General features: G+C 39.4%; 1 protein-coding gene and 1 pseudogene across 4 annotated transcripts in view; both read left to right on the top strand.

Annotated features, from left to right (window-relative positions):
• The window catches only part of UGGT2 (UDP-glucose glycoprotein glucosyltransferase 2), a 243,684-nt gene extending 226,533 nt beyond the window's left edge, over positions 1-17,151 (top strand). For all 4 annotated transcript variants that reach the window (XM_032277500.1, XM_032277501.1, XM_032277502.1 and 1 more), the window contains 2 exons: positions 6,340-6,466; positions 16,919-17,151. In XM_032277500.1, the coding sequence (XP_032133391.1) occupies positions 6,340-6,466; positions 16,919-16,941 (150 nt within the window). In that variant the 3' untranslated portion in view covers positions 16,942-17,151. The remainder of the gene's footprint in view (positions 1-6,339; positions 6,467-16,918) is intronic.
• On the top strand, positions 6,473-9,787 carry LOC116551370 (annotated as a pseudogene).
• Positions 17,152-18,397: the final 1,246 nt, after the last annotated feature.

The following is an 18,397-nucleotide window of genomic DNA, read 5'->3' as shown; positions in this document are numbered from 1 at the left end:
TTGGTGTTTTGGTCTTGAAGTCCTTGCCTACACCTATGTCCTGAATGGTTTTGCCTAGATTTTCTTCTAGGGTTTTTATGGTGTTAGGTCTTATGTTTAAGTCTTTAATCCATCTGGAGTTAATTTTAGTGTTAAGGTGTCAGGAAGGGGTCCAGTTTCTGCTTTCTGCACATGGCTAGCCAGCTTTCCCAACACCATTTATTAAACAGGGAATCCATTCCCCATTGCTTGTTTTTGTCAAGTTTGTTAAACATCAGATGGTTCTAGATACGTTGTGTTGCCTCCAAGGCCTCTGTTCTGTTCCATTGGTCTATATCTCTATTTTGGTACCAGTACCATGCTGTTTGGATTACTGTAGCCTTCTAGTATAGTTTGAAGTCTGGTAGTGTGATGCTTCCCGCTTTGTTCTTTTTGCTTAGAATTGACTTGGCTATGCAGGCTCTCTTTTGGTTCCATATGAAGTTTAAAGTGTTTTTTTCCAGTTCTATGAAGAAGGTCATTGGTAGCTTAATGGGGATAGCATTGAATCTGTAAATTACTTTGGGCAGTATGGCCATTTTCACGATAAAGATTCTTCCTAACCATGAACATGGAATGTTTTTCCATCTGTTTGTGTCCTCTCATTTCGTTGAGCAATGTCTTGTAGTTCTCCTTGAAGAGGCCCTTTACATTCCTTGTTAGTTGTATTCCTAGGTATTTTATTCTCTTTGTGGCAATTGTGAATGGCAGTTTGTTCTTGATTTGGCTCTCTTTAAGTCTGTTATTGGTGTATAGGAATGCTTGTGATTTTTGCACATTGATTTTGTATCCTGAGACTTTGCTGAAGTTGCTTATCAGTTTCAGGAGATTTTGGGCTGAGACGATGCGGTCTTCTATATATACAATCATGTCGTATGCAAATAGATACAATTTGACTTCCTCCTTTCCTATTTGAATACCCTTTATTTCTTTTTCTTGCCTGATTGCTCTGGCTAGAACTTCCAGTACTATATTGAATAGGAGTGGTGAGAGAGGGCATCCTTGTCTAGTGCCAGATTTCAAAGGGAATGCTTCCAGTTTTTGCCCATTCAGTATGATATTGGCTATTAGTTTGTCGTAAATAGGTTTTATTATTTTGAGATATGTTCCGTCAATACCTAGTTTATTGAGGGTTTTTAGCATAAAGGGCTGTTGAATTTTGTCAAAGGCCTTCTCTGCATCAATTGAATTAATCATGTGGCTTTTGTCTTTGATTCTGTTTATGTGGTGTATTACGTTTATAGACTTGGCGTATGTTGAATTAGCCTTGCATCCCCGGGATGAAGCTTACTTGATCATAGTGGATTAGCTTTTTGATGTGCGGTTGCAATCGGCTTGCCAGTATTTTATTGAAGATTTTTGCATCTATGTTCATCATGGATATTGGCCTGAAGTTTTCTTTTCTTGTTGAGTCTCTGCCGGGTTTTGGTATCAGGATGATGTTGGTCTCACAAAATGATTTGGGAAGGATTCCCTCTTTTTGGATTGTTTGGAATAGTTTCAGAAGGAATGGTACCAGCTCCTCTTTGTATGCCTAGTACAATTCGGCTGTGAACCCGTCTGGACCTGGGCTTTTTTTGGGTGGTAGGCTCTTAATTGGTGCCTCAACTTCCGATCTTGTTATGGGTCTGTTCAGGGTTTCGGCTTCTTCCTGGTTTAGGCTTGGGAGGAGGCAAGTGTCCAGGAATTTATCCATTTCTTCCATGTTTACTAGCTTATGTGCATAAAGTTGTTTGTAATAATCTCTGATGATGGTTTGAATTTCTGTGGAATCTGTGGTGATATCCCCTTTATCGTTTTTTATTGCATCAATTTGGTTATTCTCTCTTTTTGATTAATCTGGCTAGTGGTCTGTCTATTTTGTTGATTTTTTTAAAAAACCAGCTCCTGGATTTATTGATTTTTTGAAGGGTTTTTTGTGTCTCTATCTCCTTCAGTTCTGCTCTGATCTTAGCTATTTCTTGTCTTCTGCTAGGCTTTGAGTTTTTTTGATCTTGCTCCTCTAGCTCTTTCAATTTTAATGGTAGGGTGTCAATTTTTGATCTCTCCTTGCTTCTCATGTGGGCACTTATTGCTATATATTTTCCTCTAGAGACTGCTTTAAATGTGTCCCAGAGATTCTGGTATGTTGTGTCTTCATTCTCGTTGGTTTTGAAGAACATCTTTATTTCTGCCTTCATTTCATTGTTTATCCAGTCAACATTCAAGAGCAAGTTGTTCAGTTTCCATGAAGCTGTGTGGTTCTGAGTTAGTTTTTGAACTCTGAATTCTAACTTGATTGCACTGTGGTCTGAGAGACTGTTTGTTACGATTTCCATTCTTTTGCATTTGCTGAGGAGTGATTTACTCCCGATTATATGGTCAATTTTGGAGTAGGTGTGATGTGGTGCTGAGAAGAATGCATATTCTGTGGATTTGGGGTGGAGAGTTCTGTAGACGTCTTAGGTTAGCTTGGTCCAGGTCTGAGTTCAAGTCCTGGATATCCTTGTTAATTTTCTGTCTGGTTGATCTATCTAATATTGACAATGGGGTGTTAAAGTCACCAGTATAATTGTGTGGGAATCCAAGTCTCTTTGTAAGTCATTAAGAACTTGCCTTATGTATCTGGGTGCTCCTGTATTGGGTGCCCACATATTTAGGATCGTTAGCTCTTCTTGTTGCGCTGATCCTTTTACCATTATTTAATGCCCTTCTTTGTGTCTTTCGATCCTTGTTGCTTTAAAGTCCATTTTATCAGAGATGAGAATTACAACTTCTGCTTTTTTTTTTTTTTTTCTCTCCATTTGCTTTGAAATCTTCCTCCATCCCTTTATTTTGAGGCTTTGAGTATCCTTGCTTGTGAGATGGGTTTCCTGGATATAGCACACCAATTGGCTTTGGCTTTTTATCCAATTTTCCAGTCTGTGTCTTTTGATTGGGGCGTTTAGTCCATTTACATTTATGGTTAATATTGTTATGTGTGAATTTAATCCTGCCATTTTCGTGCTAGCTGGCTCTTTTGCCCATTAGTTGATGCAGGTTCTTCATTGTGTTGATGCTCCTTGCCATTTGGCATGTTTCTGGAGTGCCTAGTACTGGTTGTTCCTTTCTATGTGTAGAGCCTCTGAGGAGCTCTTGTAAAGCAGGCCTGGTGGTGACAAAATCTCTGAGTACTTGTTTGTTCGCAAAGGACTTTATTTTTCCTTCACTTATGAAGGTTAGTTTGGCTGGATATGTGATTCTGTGTTGAAAGTTCTTTTCTTTAAGGATGTTGAATATTGGCCCCCACTCTCTTCTGACCTGTAGGGTGTCTGCTGAGAGATCTACTGTGAGCCTGATGGGGTTCCCTTTGTGGGTAACCTGACCTTTCCCTCTGCTGCCCTTAGCATTTTCTCCTTAATTTCAACCCTGGCGAATCTGACGATTATGTGCCTTGGGGTTGCTCTTCGTGAGGAATATCTTTGTGATGTTCTTTGTATTTTCTGGACTTGAATATTGACCTGCCTTGCTAGGTTAGGGAAGTTTTCCTGGATAATATCCTGAAGAGTATTTTCCAGCTTGGATTGATTCTCTTCGTCGCATTCAGGTACACCTATCAAACGTAGATTAGGTCTTTTCACATAGTCCCACATTTCTAGGAGACTTTATTCATTCCTTTTTACCCTTTTTTCTCTAATCATGCCTTCTCGTTTTATTTCATTGAGTTGATCTTTGACCTCTGATATCCTTTCTTCTGCTTGGTCAATTTGGCTGTTGAAACTTGTGCACGCTTCATGAAGTTCTCGAGTTGTGTTTTTCAGCTCCATCAATTCACTCATATTTCTTTCTAAGTTGTCCTTTCTCGTTAGCATTTCGTCAGATCTTTTTTCAGTGTTCTTAGTTTATTTGCATTGGGTTAGAACATGTTCTTTTAGTTCACAGAAGTTTCTTACTACCCACCTTCTGAAGTCTGATTCTGTCATTTCATCACACTCGTTCTCCATCCAACCTTGTTCCCTTGCGGGTGAGGAGTTGTGATCCCTTGTAGGAGGAGAGGTGTTCTGGTTTCGGGTGTTTTCATCCTTTTAGCGCTGTTTTCTTTCCATCTTTATGGATTTATGTACCTGTCGTCTTTGTAGTTGCTGACTTTCAGATTGGGTCTCTGAGTGGACGTCTAGTTTGTTGATGATGAAGTTATTTCTTTTTCTTAGTTTTCCTTCTAACAGTCTGGCCCCTCTGCTGTAGGACTGCTAAGGTTCACTCCAGGCCTTGCTTGTCTCGGAATCGCCTGCAGTGGCTGCAGAACAGTAAGGGTTGCTACCAGTTTCTTCTTCTGCTCTCTTTGTCCCCGAAGGATACCCACCAAATGTCAGTCTGATCTCTCCTTTATGAGGTGAGTCTTTGGATATACAGGGGTCAGGGAGCTCTTGAGGAGACAGTCTGTGTTGTACAGGAGCTCAAGTGCTGAGCTGTGAGCTCTGTTATTCATTCAGAGCTGCTGGGCAGGTACGTTTAGGTCTGCTGCGGCAGAACTGATAAACCACTTTTTGTTCCCAGGTGCTCTGTCCCAGCGAGTTAGGGCTTTATTTATGAGTTTCCGTTGTGCTGCTGTCTTTTTTTTTTTCAGGGCTGCCCTGCCCAGCAAGGAGGCAGCCTAGTCACTGCCTGCCTGCAGAGGCTTTGCTGACCTGCTGTGGGCTCTGCCCAGCAGCCCTGTGAACTTCCCTGCAGTCTTGTTTATATGGGCGTAGTTAGCACTACCTTGGCAATGTTGGCCTGCCTCTATATTGGCGGACTCTCTCTGTAATGCCAGGTTGCCTCCGCAACGGCAGGCAGCCTCAGCAATGGTGGGTTGCCTTGGCAACAGCAGGCTGCCTCAGCAATGGTGGACTACCTCCTTATTGGTGGAGTGCCTCGGTAATGGCGGACAACCCTCCCCCACAGAGCTGGACCGTCCCGGATTCAGCTGTGCTTGCTGTGAAACTCTCAATCCAGAGAGTTTCTGATTGCTGTTCCTTTTGTGGGGGTGGGACCAGCCGAGCCTGATCACCTGGCTCTCTGCCTCAGAGCCATTTTTTTTTTTCTTTTTCTTTTTATCCCAGGTGTTCCAGTCACCTGTTGAATGGGCTCCGGGATCTGTTTCCCGTGTGGCGACCTACTGTGCCGGCTTAAACAGCAGCTCTGAGATTCATGGCGCCTTTTTTGCTCAGGAATGTCCTGGCCTGGCTCCCTGTTCAGTCCCCTCTTTAATCAGATGAATGTGCGGCTTCCCAAGGCACCAATCACCAGCCAAAAGGGCACCCGGACCAGTGTATTTTGTGTGGAAAACCATTGGCCCGGGCCGCCGACAAAGCAGCTGCGCGGTGCAAAGCAGCCCCACCAACCGAAAGAACCGCGCCGGCCAAAACAGCCTCGCCGGTGACCCGTGGGTCTCCTCTGCCTGGGAATCTCCTGGTCCGTGGGCTATAAAAATGTGGCATCCACTCACCCTCTGTGCTTTCACTGGGAGCTGCAACTCCGAGCTGTTCCTAAATGGCCATCTTGGATCGAACCCCATTGGGCTTTTTTTTTTTATAACTTCATGAAGTTTATACAGCTCCCATTGTCTTCTGTCTCATTAAATGACAACTCCATTCTTTATATTGCTCAAGCCGAAGGTACTGGTGGCTTTGTCTTTCCTTGATGCCTCTCTTTATTCACAGCTCACATCCAGTATATCAGCAGATCCTATCAGCTGTACCTTCAGATACATCATGTGTCTGATTCTTATCAACCTTCTATAATTTTTGCCTTTTAACTTTTATTTAATTTCCCAAGAAATTCTGCAGTAGTACTCAGTAGTTTAAGCTGATTGTATATTGATGGAACCTTAGAGATTTTCTTATTTTAATTTCTTTGCAGATGAATAAATTAAGATACACATACACCCTACACATAAAACAAATTATGTGATATGTATAGGTCCTACTGTTAGTATAGGATACTATACTATATAATATAGTATATTCTCTTGTGCCCATAAAGCACACTAGTCTGCTATGTAGTTTTCATAGTGGTAATGTAATTAGATCTTTTGTCAAAACATTTATGTAATTTTTTTTTACAAACTTCCTGTGAGCCATCAGAATGTCTTTCAACAATTTTTATTTAAATTTCTGATTGAGGTATTTGTATTAAGCAATTAATGACTAGTTACATAAGTTGTGATATGTCATTTCACTTGATCCTGTCTAAATTAAACTTCCAGTACTTAGTAGGACTCTGCTTTTTGTAAAATGTATTTTGTTTGCCCTAGTGACACAGCATTGTCCTGTGTTTCCAGGAGCATGGTCTTTCATTAACAAAATTTGCTTAAACTTTTAGTGTAATAATCCCAAAACAAAAGAACCCAAACTAAAAGCTGCTGCCAGAATTGTTCCAGAATGGGTGGAGTATGATGCTGAGATAAGACAACTATTGGATCATCTTGAAAACAAGAAGAAAGATGCAAGTAAGTCATTGACTGTTGTGATGTCTGAACCCTATGTTGCATTAATGAGATTAGGATAGACTACAGACTCATTTCTTAATGAAGTTATCAGATGATTAAGAATTTCTTTTTAAAAGTCTGTGGCATAAAGATGTATTTTTGTGTAGAGTAAGCTTACAAGTTTAAAGCATAGATAATCTGTTTCCCCATGGATACAGCTTCAGCTGATATCTCTATATAGATAGGTTGTATAACATTAGTTTCCTGACACAAGATGGAAATGGAAAATAAAAGTAAAAGGAGTGTTTGTCTCTAAGATTACACTGTATTTCCTAAATGTGAAAATTTAAGCAAGTCCAAAAATTAATAAAAGCCTTACATAGCTAACTAAAAATATCACTTCTATCTCTGAAGTTAATCTCATATATAACACAGGTTTCCCCAGGTGTTCATGGTTCTATCATGGGCTGGAGAATACTTGGATTGGATTTGCTTCCATTTCTTTTATGAAAAAAAAATGTGATTACCTTGGTGTTTCATTGCCCTACATAAGTGTTCAACAAATGTGCTGAATTTGTTTTTTGCAGCTGATACAAACTTCTTGATTGCCTCTTAATTGTCTTTCCCTATCATTTTTGCTTGTGTCTCCCTATTCTCTTTTTAAAAGCACCCTGAACTCCTGTTGTGTTCTGGTCAGTGTGTTAGAGACTTTTGCTGGATTATGTTTGCTAATACTCTCAATAGTTCTTCCCAGTGGTTCAGAATACAGTTCTCATTTTCCTCAGCTTTACTGTTTAAGGAAGCCAGAATGATTATGTATAAACTTTCTCATATAAACCTGAAATTGTTTCATCTTGACTTATTGTTTTCCTTTAAAAAAAAGTTTTCTTGGTGTGTCTGAGAAGTTCATTATTTATAAGACACCTATGTATATATAATAATTTAGTGTGGCTAAAGGTACCATTTCAGTTCAGAAGGAAAAAATTATTCTGTAAGTTGTATGATATAATTCCTTTTAAAGGTAGAGAAACAGGATGACAAAGGGAGGAGGGAGAAAAGGAAAGAAAGCAAAAAGAAGAAAGGAAAATCACCTCAGCAAAAAACATGTTTTCTTATATATAAGTGTGTCTTATCAAATAAAGAGTTCACAGGTTAATAATAATGAGCATTAGTGAGAATGTTGGAAAGTTAGCATTTTTATATAAGTATACATATAGCAGCTTATGTAAGTTAAGGAAATTTTATATGTATAAAAACTTAAAATTTATATACATTTTAACCCAGCAGTTCACTTCAGGATACTTACTTAAAAAAGAAAAATGATGTGTATATTGGTATGTTTATTATGGCATCATTTTTAACAATGAAATAGAAATCTGTCCATCAATAGACAATTGGTTACATAAACATTGATACAAACAATGGAATATACTGTAGCCTTTCAAGAGAAACAAGGTAAATGTATATTTTTTAGTTAAAAAATAGGTTATGAAGCAATATTTATAATACAATTGATCTCATTTCCATTAAAGAAAAATCATAGGTCTGTATGTTTGTGTATCTATATGGATATAAATAAGAAAGAGGAGTTTTACAAAAGAGATTGTTTTTAATTTTAATTACAAATGTAAGATGTATATTTTAAACATTACAACAACATGAAAGTATAAGAATAAAATTGGAAGTCCTCTTTTACTTACTCAAACCTAGAGAAGCAATCATATTTGAGGATTTTTAACCATAATAAGTTTGATGCCCAGTGCACACAGCATGTCAATATGCTGAGACACTGGGTTGCAGCAGAGAAACAGGTTTAATCATAGGACTGCCAAATGAGGAAACAGAAAGAAAACTCAAGTCTGTGTCTCTGAGCAGTTTGAGACTAGTGATTTTTAAGGGTTTTGGAGGGGGCCAAAGTATGAAGAGCATTGATTGGTCGAAGAGTGCAGAGCAAAGTCATAGTATAGGGAGATGAAGAAACTATATTCTCATGCTGACTTGATTACTTTGTGGGGGTCTTCAGACTGGTTGGTGTCAGCTGTTCTGCTGGAACCCAGAATCTGCTTAGGCAATTCTTAAAAGCCTTATGATTCTGATGTCAGAAATCCTATATACAAGAATAGTGAGGATGCAAATGGTCAGTATCTAGTGCTAAGTAACTTTCAGTTACAAGGAAGTGGCTCAAAGTGCTGCCTGATTTATAATTAACCAAATTTCTGTCCAGAATTCTTGTTTAACTCTATAAGGATGGCTTCAGATGTGGTGTATTATATTACAAATATAAATATACATTGCAGGTACGTTGGCAGACACCAAAACTTTACACTTTTTGCAAAATATCTATTTGTCTTATATTAAAAATGCAGCTTTTATGTGGGTGCAGGATTACAATAAGAAAGGCGTACCTGTAGACTAACATAATTCAATAAAAATGTCATTATGTGACACCTTAAAGCAAAAGTAGATGTAGGATCTAAAGCTGGAGAATTTAATGTCAGCAAAGAATGGTTTGATAATGTTAGGAAGGTTTGGATTTTAAAAGTCAAGATAATAGGAAAAGCAGCTTGTGCCAACCAAGAGGCAGCAGACAAGTTCCCAGATGCCATTAAGAAAATCACCTGAGCAGCTCAGGTGGCAAGAGGAGTGGCAGCAGCCAAACAGCCCACCTTTGGTAAGGGTCTCAGTGTGCTGCAGGTTGCAGGCACTTGGCACACACCCTCCCTGCTGCCAGGATGCCAAGAGGAAGGTCAGTTCCACTGAAGGGGCAGCAAAGGAAGAGCCCAAGAGAGGAGATCTGTGCACTTGTCAGCTAAACCTGCCCTTGCAAAAGTGGAAACGAAGCCAGAAAAGGCAGCAGAAAAGGATATATCTTCAGACAGAAACGTCCAAACAAAAAGGAAAGGAGGAGCAAAGGGAAAACAGACTGAAGTGGCTAACCATGAAAGTAAAGATTTGCTTGCATAAAATGGAGAAACTAAAACCAAGGAGAGTTCAGCCTCCAATGAAGATGAAGAGAAAGAAGCTAAGTCTGATTAATATCATATACCATGTCTTATCAGTGGTTCCTGTCTCCCTTCTTGTACAATCCAGAGGAATATTTTTATCAACTATTTTGTATGCAAGTTTTTAGTAGCTCTAGAAACATTTTTAAGAAGGAGGAAATATCACCTCATCCCATTTTTTAAGTGTAAATGGCCTTTTTTAAACAGGTGAAATCATTCACTGGTTGTTTATTTTTAGTTACAACCAGAAAATAGTGTGGGATATTGAATTATGGAAGGCTTTGACTATCTTAGGTGTCAGGTTAACATTCCATAGATTGGGGGTTAGTTTTTATATCCTATGATAGAAAGCCAACTGAACAGCAGTATGGAGTCACAGACCGGTACTGAATGTCTTGAACATTTTAAATTACTTTTTTTTTTTTTACTTTAAGTTCTGGGATACATGTGCAGAACATGCCAGTTTGTTACATAGTTATACACATGCCATGGTGGTTGACTGCATTCATCACCTCGTCATCTACATTAGGTATTTCTCCTAATGCTGTCATGAAGTCCTTGCCTATGCCTGTATCCTGAATGGTATTGCCTAGGTTTTCTTTTAGGGTTTTTGTGGTTTTAGGTCTTAGGTTTAAATCTTTAATCTGTCTAGAATTGATTTTTTTATAAGATGTAAGGAAGGGATCCAGTTTCAGCTTTCTGCGTATTGCTAGCCAGTTTTCCCAACACCATTTATTAAATAGGGAATCCTTTCCCCATTTCTTGTTTTTGTCAGCTTTGTCAAAGATCAGATGGCTGTAGATGTGTGGCATTATTTCTGAGGCCTCTGTTCTGTTCCATTGGTCCATATCTCTGTTTTGGTAGCATTACCATGCTGTTTTGATTACTGGAGCATTGTAGTATAGTCTGAAGTCAGGTAGCGTGATGCCTCCAGCTTTGTTTTTTGGTTTGTGGTTTTTTGTTCCCCCCCCCCCCCCTTAGGATTGTCTTAGCTATGTGAGCTCTTTTTTGCTCCTACATGAAATTTAAGGTGTTTTTTTTCAATCCTGTGAAGAAAGTCAATGATAGCTTGATGGGGGGTGGTGGGGGATAGCATTGAATCTATAAATTACTTTGGACAGCATGGCCATTTTCACGATATTGATTCTTCCTAACTATGAGCATAGAATGTTTTCCATATGTTTGTGTACTCTCTTATTTCCTTGAGCAGTGGTTTGTAGTTCTCCTTGAAGAGATCCTTCACATCCCTTGTTAGTTGTATTCCTAGGTATTTTATTCTCTCTGTAGGAATTGTGAATGGGAGTTCACTCATGATTTGGCTCTCTGTTTGTCTGTAATTGGTGTATAGGAATTCTTGGGATTTTTGCACATTGATTTTGTATCCTGAGACTTTGCTGAAGTTGCTTATCAGCTTAAGGAAATGTTGGACTGAGATGATGAGGTCTTATACAATTATGTCATCTGCAAATAGAGACAATTTGACTTCTTCTTTTCCTAGTTAAATGCCCTTTATTCCTTTTTCTTGCCTGATTGCCCTGGCCAGAACTTTCAATTATATGTTGAATAGGAGTAGTGAGAGAGGGCATCCTTGTTTGTGCCAGTTTTCAAAGGGAATGGTTCTAGTTTTTGCCCATTCAGTATGATATTGGCTGTGGGTTTGTCATAAGAGATCTTATTATTTTGAGATATGTACCATTGATAGCTAGTTTACTGAGAGTTTTTAGCATAAAGGGCTGTTGAATTTTGTCAGACGCCTTCTCTGCATCTATTGAGATGATCATGTGGTTTTTGTCTTTGGTTCTGTTTATGTGATGGATTACATTTATTGATTTGCATATGTTGAACCAGGCTTGCATCCCAGGGATGAAGCTGACTTGATCATGACAGATAAGCTTTTAGATGTGCTGTTGGATTTGGTTTGCCAGTATTTTATTGAGGCTTTTCGTTTGGATGTTCATCACAGATATTGGCCTGCAATTTTCTTTTTTAGTTGTGCTTCTCCCAGGTTTTGGTATCAGGATGATGCTGGCCTCATAAAATGAATTAGGGAGGAGTCTCTCTTTTTCTGTTGTTTGGAATTGTTTCAGAAGAATGGCACCAGCTCCTCTTTGTACCTCTGGTAGAATTCAGCTGTGAACTCATCTAGTCCTGGGCTCTTTTTCGTTGGTAGGCTATTAGTTGCTGCCTCAATTTCAGTCTTTGTTACTGGTCTATTCAGGTGTTTGACTTCTTCCTGGTTTAGTCTTGGGAGGGTGTAAGTGTCCAAGAATTTATCTATTTCTTCTAGATTTTCTGGTTTATTTGCATAGAGTTGTTTGTAGTAATCTCTGATGATATTTTGTATTTCTGTGAAATCAGTGGTGATATCCCCTTTATCACTTTTTATTGCATCTATTCGATTCTTCTCTCTTTTCTTTTTTATTAGTCTGGCTAGCGGTCTATTTTGTTGATCTTTTCAAGAAAAACCAGCTCCTGGATTTATTGATTTTTTGAAGGGTTTTTTTTTTTTTTTGTCTCTATCTCCTTCAGTTCCTCTCTGATCTTAGTTAACTATTTCTTGCCTTCTGCTAGCTTTTGAATTTGTTTGCTCTTGCTCCTCCAATTCTTTGAATTGTGATGCTAGGGTGTCGATTTTAGATCTTTCCTCATTTCTGTTGTGGGCATTTAGTGCTATAAATTTCCCTCTACATATTGCTTTAAATGTGTCCCAGAGATTCTGGTACATTGTGTCTTGTTCTCATTGGTTTCAAAGAACATCTTTATTTCTGCCTTCATTTCATTATTTATCCAGTAGTCATTCAGGAATAGATTTTTCAGTTTCCATGTAGATATATGGTTTTGACTGCTTCTTAATCCTGAGTTCTAATTTGATTGCATTGTGGTCTGAGAGACTATTTGTTATTTTCGTTCTTTTGCATTTCCTGATGAGTATTTTACTTCCAATTATGTAGTCAGTTTTAGAATAAATACGATGTGGTGCTGAGAAGAATGTGTATTCTGTTGATTTTGGGTCAAGAGTTCTGTAGATGTCTATTAGGTCCACTGGGTCCAGATCTGAGTTCAAGTCCTGTACACCCTTGTTAATTTTCTGTCTTGTTGATCTGTCTGATATTGATGGTAGGGTGTTAAAGTCTACCATTATTACTGTGTGAGAGTCTAAGTATCTTTGTAGGTCTCTAAGAACTTGCTTTATGAATCTGGGTGCTCCTGTATTGGGTGCATAAATATTTAGGATAGTTAGCTCTTCTTGTTGCATTGATCCATTTGACATTGTGTAATGCCTTTCTTTGTCTCTTTTGATCTTTGTTGGTTTAGTCTGTTTTATCAGAGACTAGAATTGCAATCTCTGTTTTTTCTTTTTTCCTTTCCTTTCCTTTTCCATCCCTTTATTTTGAGCCTATATATGTCTTTGCATCTGAGATCGGTCTCCTGAATACAGCACACCAATGGGTCTTGACTCCTTATCCAATTTGCCAGTTCATGTCTTTTAATTGGGGCACTTAGCCCATTTACATTTAAGGTTACTATTGTTATCTGTGAATTTGATCCTGCCATTATGATGTTAGCTGGTTGTTTTGCCTATTAGTTGATGCAGTTTCTTCATGGTGTCGATGATCTTTACAATTTGGTATATTTTTGTAGTGGCTGGTACTGGTTGTTCTTTTCTATGTTTTGTGCTTCCTTCAGGAGCTCTTGTAAGGCAGGCCTGGTGGTGCCAAAATCTCTCGGCATTTGCTTGCCTGTAAAGGATTTTATTTCTCCTTTACTTATGAAGCTTAGTTTGGCTGGATATGAAATTTGGGTTGAAAATTCTTTTCTTTAAGGATGTTGAATTTTGGCCTCCACTCTCTTCTGGCTTGTAGGGTTTCTGTTGAGAGATTTGCCATGAGTCTGATGCACTTCCCTTTGTGAGTAACCTGACCTTTCTCTCTGGTTTCTCTTAGCACTTTTTCCTTCATTTCAACCCTGGTGAATCTGACGATTATGTCTCTTGTGGTTGCTCATCTCGAGGTGTATCTTAGTGGTGTTCTCTGTATTTCCTGAATTTGAATGTTGGCCTGCCTTGCTAGGTTGAGGAAGTTTTCCTGGATAATATCCTGAAGAGTGTTTTCCCATTTGGTTTCATTCTCCCCAACACTTTCAGGTACACTGATCAAATGTAGATTTGGTCTTTTCATGTAATCCCATATTTCTTGGAGGCTTTGTTCATTTTTCACTCTTTTCTCTCTAATCTTGTCTTCTTGTTTTATTTCATTGAGTTGATCTTCAGTCTCTGATATCCTTTTTTCTGTTTGATCAATTCAGCTATTAAAACTTGTATATGCTTCACAAAGTTTTCATGCTGTGTTTTTCAGCTTCATCAGATTGTTTATGTTCTTCTCTAAGCTGGTTATTCTGGGTAGCATTTTGTCTAACCTTCTTTCAAGATTCTTAGTTTCCCTGCATTGGGTTATAATACACTCCTTTAGCTCAGAGAAGTTTGTTATTACCCGCCTTCTGAAGCCTGCTTCTGTCAGTGCATCAAACTCATTCTCCATCCAGTGTTTTTCCCTTGCTGGTTAAGAGATGTGATCCTTTGGAGGAGAAGAGGCATTCTGGGTTTTGGAGTTTTTAGCCTTTTTGCTCTGGTTTCTTCCCATTTTCATTGGATTTATCTACCTTTGGTCTTTGAGGTTGGTGACCTTTAGAGGGGTCTCTGAGTGGACATCCTTTCTGTTGATGTTGAAACTATTTCTGTTTGTTAGTTTTCCTTCTAACAGTCAGGCGCCTCTGTGGCAGGTCTGCTGGAGTTTGCTGGAGGTCCACTCCAGACCCTGCTTGCTTGGGAATCACCAGTAGGGGCTGCAGAACAGCAAAGATTGCTGCCTATTCCTTGCTCTGGGAACTTCATCCCAAAGGGTACCCACCAGATGCCAGCCAGAGCTTTCCTTTATGAGGAGTACATAGGCCCCTGCTGGGAGGTGTCTCCCAGTCAGGCTATATGGAGGTCAGGGAGCCACTTGAGGAGGTGGTCTCTCCCTTATCAGAGTTCGAACACTGTGCTGGGAGATCCCCTGCTGTCTTCAGAGCTTCCAGGCAAGGACGTTTAAGTTGGCTGAATCTGTACCCACAACCACCCCTTTTCCCAGGTGCTCTGTCCCAGAAAGGTGGGGGTTTATTTGTAAGTCCCTGATGTTCTGCTGCCTTTTTTCAGAGATGCCCTGCCCAGTGAGGAGGGAGTCTAGTGACACAGTCCGCCTGCAGAGGCCTTGCTGAGCTGCCTTGGGCTCTGCCCAGTTTGAACTTCCTGGCGACTTTGTTTACACTATAAGTTTAAAACTGCCTACCCGAGCCTCAGCAATGGCGGATGCCCCTCCCTCCACCAAGCTTGAATGTCCGAGGTCGAGCTTAGACTGCTGTCCTGGCTGCAAGAATTTCAAACCAGTGGATCTTAGCTTGCTGGTCTTTGTGGGGGGAGCCACCAAGCCAGATCACTTGACTCCCTGGCTCAGCCCCCTTTCCAGGGGAGTGAATGGTTCTGTCTTGCGTCCCAGGTGCCACTGGGGTATGAGTAAAAAAACTGCTGCAGCTAGCTCAGTGTCTTAGTTTTGTGCGGGAAACCCAGGGCTCTGGTGTCGTAGACACCGGAGGGAATCTCCTAGTATGCTGGTTGTGAAGACTGTGGGAAAAGTGCAGTATCTAGGCCGGAGTGCAGAGGACGGTCCCTAATGGCTTCCCTTGGCTAAAAGAGGGAGTTCGCCAGCCCCTTGTGCTTCCTGGGTGAGGCGACACCCCACCCTGCTTTGGCTTGCCCTCCTTGGGCTGCACCCACTGTCCAGCCAGTCCCAATGGGATGAATTAAGTACCTCAGTTGGAAATGTGACATCACTCGCCTTCTGTATCAATCTTGCTGGGAGCTGCGCACCGGAGCTGTTCCTATTCGGCCATCTTGCCAGCAATCTCTATTCTTCTTTTATCATTTCATTGACTTTTCAAATATCCCCTGAAAATGTCAATTAGAATTGTTTTAAATATCACTTTAGTTCTTTTCAGTTCTTTTTTGTTTCCTTACAGTAAGCTATTTTATGTGTTCATCTTGGCCCTTTTTTTTGTTTGTTTTCCTATTGGTCTTCCTCAAAAACCTAGAGATCTTTGGCTGTTTGTGTTTATATTTAACAATAAAAGATTAGATTGATCAATATAATAACTGGTGTCGTTTCCTCTGCCAGAGTTTAAATGTGTTTCTTTTTCCAATAGGCTTCTTCCCCAAATGGGAGAGTTAATTACTAATTAACCCATGGTGTACAACTGGCAGGCCTCCTTCTAGGTGAATGGTCATGGAACAGATCAAAGGCCATCCTATATGCCACCATAAAAGCCCAAATGAGGGTGCCTTACTCAAGAGCAGACACCCACATTAAAATACCTCTTTCTGTCCCTCTCCCACCCTTTATTTCTCCCTTTTTGTCTCTCTCTCAGAATTGTTCCATTTGCTTTCAAAAATAGACTTCCACTTTTTATCTTAGGATAAATACCAGTCTGTCAGTTTCTCTCCTGGATTCAGAAGAAGAAGAGTGGGGAGCTGACAGGCATGGATTTTCCTCAGACAGTCCATTTAATTGTTTTACTGTCTGACTCACTATCCACCGGTGTTCCTGTTAGTAGCCTCTCCCAGCTTCCTCCATCAGGAAAGCCAGCTCATCATCTCAGCTGTGTATTCTGGGATGAAGTTGTTTTATGCAGTCTATCCCTGTTTCCCATTTCTTGAGATTCATTTATAACTTTGCCCCAACAATTTCTTGTAACCACTTCCCTTATTCTCATTATTGTTTTTCCCTTTTACATTTATTATCTTTTCAGTAGAATTTAGTGAAGAAACATAGTCTGCCATCTTGAATTGTAGAACAGCATGCATTTTAATTAAAATCAGTTGGTATGTGACAGCTTAGTGATGCAGAGACCATTTTGCTGAGTCTTCATCAGAATTGCGCTTGCGTTTATGTAGTACTTAAGTCACTGTGCTATGTTCTCCCATATTAGACAATGGCTATATATTAATATGTCCTCTGCTTTCTGTTGTTCAATTACATTAAGGTTAGAATACTATATTCACTGTGAATAATCTGTTAGTATTCTTCAAGACCTCTTATCTGCCAGGCAGGATGCTAGATCCTAAAGATAACAAAGATAAGTAAGGTATGTTCCTTATCCTCATAGCCTCATGGGAGCCCACAGTCTAGGTGGATTTAAAAGACAAGTAGTTGTGATACAATGTAATAGACATCACAAGTAGTTTAAAAGATGAGTACAATATAATAGACATCACAGTGTACAAAGAGCTCTTCTCATGTTGTGTAATGAAGCATATAGGTACTGAACTAGCAAGTAAAGGATCCTCAGTCAACATCGGTCCTTCCTCACATGTAAGTAATATTTAAGATAATTTTATGTTTAAGATTCCAGGAACTAAATAAACTTTTCTCCCCTACAGTTTTAACACATGATGAACTCTAGCACTGGTTTATATCAGAAGGAAGGTGAAAGCATGACAGGAAATCTTCCACGTGCAGGAAGTGTGGAGCCACTGCTCAGACTATTTGGAAGTCTCATTAAGATCAGTGACATATTCTTTAATTTTTAAAAATTGTAATTATTTAAAACACATGTATTTAATGTATTGAATAAGTTTAAGTTTTATAATAAATGACCATTGAGTATTTAAAACCTGATTGTTCCTTTTTCCTGATCACCAGTTAAAGTTTGATGTTTTGCCAGATAGCCCAGGTACCTGACTAGATGGTGTTTATCAAACTGTAGCCTTTTATATCTAGTTTTATGTGCATCTACATTTCCTTATTCACAAAATGCATTTAAAATTACAGAAATGCATTTGGGCTTGGTGCGGTGGCTCACGCCTGTAATCCCAGCACTTTAGGAGGCCGAGGCAGGTGGATCACCTGAGGTCAAGAGTTCAAGACCAACCTGGCCAACATGACGGAATGCTGTCTGTACTAAAAATACAAAAAAATTAGCTGGTGTGGTGGTGGGTGCCTGTAATCCCAGCTACTTAGGAGGCTGAGGCAGGAGAATTGCTTGAACCTGGGAGGCAGAGGTTGCAGTGAGCCGAGGTCATGCCATTGCACTACACCCTAAGTGACCAGAGTGAGACTCTGTCTCAAAAAAATAATTAAAAAATCAAATTACCTAAATGCATTTAAAATTACAGGAACCCATTTTGTATTTTTTTCCTCCTGAGACAATAGTAAATAATAATAAAGACCATTTGTACCTTAACTATTGTTTTAACGTGGAAGTAATATTGTTACACAGTAATCATTTATCTTAAACCATATGATGTTTTAATCTTATGTGGTATTTGGATTATTTAATGTTTCTAATTTTATGTCATAAAAACTATTTATGGGTATGTGGGATATATGTGTATTTTTTTTTAAAAGGATGAGGTACTTTTGTGGGAACCTAAGTAAGGATGTAAACACTTTGTTTTCCTGATGTGTACTAATAACAGATGAATAAGACTAGTAAATGTTTAAAAACTATCCAACTATTCTAAAATCATAGGATCATGGGATTGGAAGAGAACTAAGTGCCATTTGGACCCCATCCTGTGAAAAGTCTGATTCATTAGGTCTAAAGCAAGCTTGGTAAATCATAATCATTTAAAAAGCTCTCCAGGTGGTTCTGTAATAAGACAAGTTTGAGAAACATTTAATAGTTTGGCCCCCAGCCAATGTGCCAGCCCCTTTTCTAAGGCCCCACCTGTAAAGCTGAGGCTCAAGCCATCTTGGAAATTCCAGGACAACAGGGAACTCTCTGCCTCTAGAGACAGGCTGGTCCACCTTTGGACAGCTCTGTACACACAGTTCAATCATGAGCCAGAAGCTCACTCCTGTGTGCTCTTCAGAACAAGGCTGATCCTTCTGTATTAGCTGATGGGAAGAGTATTATT

The sequence above is a fragment of the Sapajus apella genome, unplaced genomic scaffold, assembly GCF_009761245.1.
Source record: "Sapajus apella isolate SASKATOON/1434 unplaced genomic scaffold, GSC_monkey_1.0 scaffold9, whole genome shotgun sequence".
NCBI lineage: Eukaryota > Metazoa > Chordata > Mammalia > Primates > Cebidae > Sapajus > Sapajus apella.
Note: the sequence above shows the minus strand (reverse complement) of the source record. Positions and strands in the feature narration are given on the sequence as shown.